The 4,128-nt window shown below is 61.0% G+C and overlaps 1 protein-coding gene across 1 annotated transcript in view; it reads left to right on the forward strand.

Moving 5' to 3' along the window:
* Positions 1–2,685, forward strand: part of NBL1 (NBL1, DAN family BMP antagonist) — a 3,216-nt gene extending 531 nt beyond the window's left edge. Inside the window, exons 2-3 of the mRNA XM_057384967.1 lie at positions 4–119; positions 1,430–2,685. Of these exons, the coding sequence (XP_057240950.1) occupies positions 4–119; positions 1,430–1,681 (368 nt within the window). The 3' untranslated portion in view covers positions 1,682–2,685. The remainder of the gene's footprint in view (positions 1–3; positions 120–1,429) is intronic.
* Positions 2,686–4,128: the final 1,443 nt, after the last annotated feature.

Consider the following 4,128-nt stretch of genomic DNA (forward strand, 5'->3'; position numbering starts at 1 on the left):
TTTGCAGGGCCTGTCTGGGTCAGTGCTTCAGCTACAGCGTCCCCAACACCTTCCCCCAGTCCACAGAGTCCCTGGTTCACTGCGACTCCTGCATGCCAGCCCAGTCCATGTGGGAAATCGTGAGTATCCTGCTCTGCTCCCACACCAGGGCCAATCCTTCTCCTTCCCTGGGGTTTCCCCACTCATGGTTTCCTTCCAGGGTGTCTCTCAGGTGACTGYGCCCTGTCTGGAGATGCCTGGGTGGAAGGAGCTGCTGGAAGCTCTGCTCAGTGATCCGTTATCCCCCTGCTATTCCTGCATTATTGATCCCTGTGCTCATCCCCAGGCCTGTTCTCTCCGCTGCTCCCTTGGGAGTTTGTGCAGTGTTGGATTTCCAGGCGTCCTCAGACCCCACAGTTCTGTGTCACCTCTGATCCTGGCAGAGCCATGAGCCCACGGCCAGGAGCAGCCCAGACCCCAGGGATGGGYTCAGCTCTCTGCCTTGTTTCAGCTCACATTTGATGGGAGGGTTTAGCCCAAACTACCCGAGCTGCTCAGCATCCTGCCTGCTGGGTGGCCTCACTGTCACAGCAGTATTCCTGGGTCCTGCTGGAGCCCGAGCTGAAAGGAGGTGGGAGTGAGGAGGGGTCAGTTCTTCACCCTTCTGTCTGGAGTGAAAGGAGCAGAGGAAACAGCCTCAGGTTGTACCAAGGGAGGTTCAGATCTGATGGAAGGAGTTTTCACTGTCAGGTGTTAGAAAACGTTCCCCAAGGAGGTTTGAAGTCCCCATCCCTGGAAGTGTCCCAGGATTGCCTGGATGTGACACTCAGTGCTCTGGTCTGGGGACAAGGTGGGGGTGTGTCACTTGTTGGTTTTGGAGCTCTTTTCCAACCTTAATSATTCAGTGATTCCACGGTTTAGAGGTGCCTGTGGTGGTGCTGGGTTGGTGGATTGAGGATCGTAAGGTCCCTTCCAGACTGGTGATTCTGTGATTTTCCCCCGAGTGTCTGAAGTGAGACATTCCCAGGGAACTCCCCCACTTTTCAGACTGACCAGGGGTTGTTTCTGTGGGTACAAACCCATCACATCTGCCTCAAAACACCCCAAACCTACAGGGCCCGGGGCAGGTCAGCTCCACTGGGTCTCAGTCCAATCCGACCCTTTGTCTTGGGGGTTGTTTGGGGAGTGTTTTGCCCCAGGATGCACCTCCGGGCCCTGCTGAGGTCATGGGGGGCCGTGGTGGTGACAGCTCTTACCGTGCTGTCCCCAGGGCCACCACCGGGAATAAGGGGCTGGGATCCCCTGGAGCTTCCCTTTTTGGGGCTGCAGGGGAAGGTCCCAGTTCTGCTCCACCRCAGCCTGGAAAAGAGTGGGTGGGGGGAATACACCACCACACCCTCCCAGCAGGGAACACCGACCCGCCCTGTCCTTGTCCTGCCACCCTGGATAGGTGACCCTGGACTGCCCGGGCAACGAGGAGATCCCGCGGGTGGACAAGCTGGTGGAGAAGATCGTGCACTGCAGCTGCCAGGCGTGCGGGAAGGAGCCGAGCCACGAGGGAGCCCTGTTCAACGTGTACCTGAACGCCGAGGAGAACATGGCCCACGAGGGACCCGCGCCACACCACTACCCCCAGCAGGAGCTGGACGAGCCCCCGGCCTCCAGCCACCACCACCACCACGAGGAGGAGGCCGAGGAGTGACCGGGCCGGCGGCTCAGGACTGTCCCGGCAGGGCTGTGCGAGGGACGGGGCTTTGGGGAGGGAGGGSTGCGCTGGAATCTTTCCTGTCCGATCGCTGCCCTCGCTCCAGGGCCGTTCCGGGGCGCGGGCAGGGCTGAGGCTGGAGCTGCAGGCTGACACACCAGGGCTCGGCGTGTCCCGATGCAAAACTACTTGCACAGAATAATAATGATGATAATATATTGAGAGGAGCAGAACGAGGGGCTCGGGCTGGGCGCGGGAGCTGGGCCGGACTCTCCGGGCTCCCCACAGGCTCCCGGCCCCCTCTGGGTCCTGCTGGGTTTTCCTTGTGCCCAGCACGGAGGCAGAAGCGGARCAGCCTCTCCCGAGTCCCCCGAGGGATCCCGGTCTCTCTCGGAGGGGTGGTATCGGCAGCATCCCATCCCATCCTTTCTCCCTCCTCCCTCCTCCCTGCCTGCCTGCCCGCAGGGGCTCAGCGCGGACACGCTCCTGGCACCCGCTGGGGCTCAGTCCAAGCCCGGCCCTTTGTCTCGGGGGTTTTTTGGCGAGTGCTCTGCCCCAGGATGCGCCTCTGGGGCCGTGTGTGCGGTTACCGGAGCCGCGGTGTGACAGCTCTCACCRTGCTGTCCCCAGGGCCCCACCGGGGATAGGGGGCACGGAGCGCTGGAGCTTCACTTTTTGGGGCTGCAGGGGAAGGCCGAGWGCTGGGGGGGCCGGGGGAGGTTCCAGCCCCTGTCCCCCTTCTCCTGCGACATTTCCGTGGTGGCGGAGGGCGAGCGGGGCCGAGGGTTGGGATGTCCCCGCGCAGGGAGTGACCGGGCAGGGCTGGGGCTCGGGGTGCCCCTCTCTCTCTGCTGTATAAAGCTGATTCCTTGGCGCTGTCCTGACAAGAGCTTCCAGAGCTTGTAACCGATGCCTCCCCCCTCCTTTTGACAAGTTTTGGGGTTGGTTTTTTTTTTTTTTTTTTTTTTCTTAAATAAATTAGTTCTGACTTCCACTGCTCAGTGCTCTGGTGCCTGTCTGGTTTTTGGCAGCGCTGACACCAACCAGGACAGGCGGCGATGCCCGAAGGTCCCGGGCGGGGCAGAACCGAGATTCCCGCAGTTTTCCAGCTGCGAGGAGGAGAAGAGGAGCTGCTGGAAGGAAAAGCGAGCCCGAGCGCGGAGCGTATGGGCTGCATGTGTCCCGGGGATCCGGCGCGGGGGGTCCCAGGCGGTGTGCGGGACGCGGGTGGGGTCTGTGCCATCACGCCATCCTCCTCCGGCGCTGCTGCCGCTAGGTGACAGCCTTGGTCCGGCGCGGTCCTGGCTGCTCCCGGCCCCGGGAACGCTCCGGAGGGCGAGTACAGCACCGGAGATCCCTCGGCTGACACCAGCGGGCTCTTCCCGAGCGTGTTTGGGTCAGGCACACCCGGGACAGGGCAGTGCGTGCCCCACTCTGCTTCCTCTGGTGTTGGGTGGGCCCTCGGAACTCACGGATGGTCCCTGGTCTGAGGCTGACCCTGGGGAAGGTCCACCCACTCCCCGAGGGGCTGGAGGCTGGGCTGGGTCAGCGGCCAGCTCTTATTGCCCCTTTTTTTGGGGCCAGTTCTTATTGACCCTTTTTGGGGTCAGCTCTTATTGCCCCTTTTTCTGGGGCCAGTTCTTATTGGCCCTTTTTTTGGGGTCAGCTTTTATTGCCTCTTTATTGGGGCCAGCTCTCATTGCCCCATTACTGACGCCAGTTCTCATTGCCCCTTTTTTTGGGGCCAGCTCTCATTGCCCCGTTACTGAGGCCAGCTCTTATTTGGGCCACCTCTTACTGCCCCCTTTTTGAGGCCAGCTCTTGTTGTCCCTTTATAGGGACCAGCTCTTGTTGCCTCCCGCCTCTGGGGGCTGTGCACAAGTTGGCAGAGCCGGTCTCTGCTTTGGGAAGAGGAGAGGGTTTGCACTAAGGCAGAGGGGATGGGCTGAACAGGAGGGCCTGGCTCCGTGTGTTCCCGTGGTGTTTTTAGGCTGGGAACGGTCTTCCCAAGGAAGGGAGCTTTACCTGGTAGCCAGGGGAAAGTGGAGAAGGCCCTGTTGGTTACTGAGCCCCATCACGGGGCCCTTAACTGGTGTGCAGTGGGAACAGGCTGGATTTAGCAGGGGGCTGTTCCTGTAACCTCCAGGAGCTGCAGCTCAGGGTGTTTGGAGCAGGATGCCTCCAGCTCCGTTCCACACAGCCTGGGCTCCAGCAGGGACAGGCAGGGGAGCGCTGGTGTTCAGGTGAAAACACAAACCAAGGCAGTCAGCCAGGCTCTGCCCAAATTCAAACCCAAGGAACCATCCCAGTGAAAGCCTGAAAGGAGGCCCTGACAGCACCGTGCACTGTTGGAGGTCGCTGTGGTAAGCCCCAGACTGCCTGGGTGTCCTCCCTGAGGTCTCTCAGCTCCCAGTCTGACTCTCTCTCTCTCACCCTTTTATTTT

The sequence above is a fragment of the Malurus melanocephalus genome, unplaced genomic scaffold (genome assembly GCF_030028575.1).
Source record: "Malurus melanocephalus ecotype Western Australia unplaced genomic scaffold, MMel_1.1 scaffold_759, whole genome shotgun sequence".
Lineage (NCBI taxonomy): Eukaryota > Metazoa > Chordata > Aves > Passeriformes > Maluridae > Malurus > Malurus melanocephalus.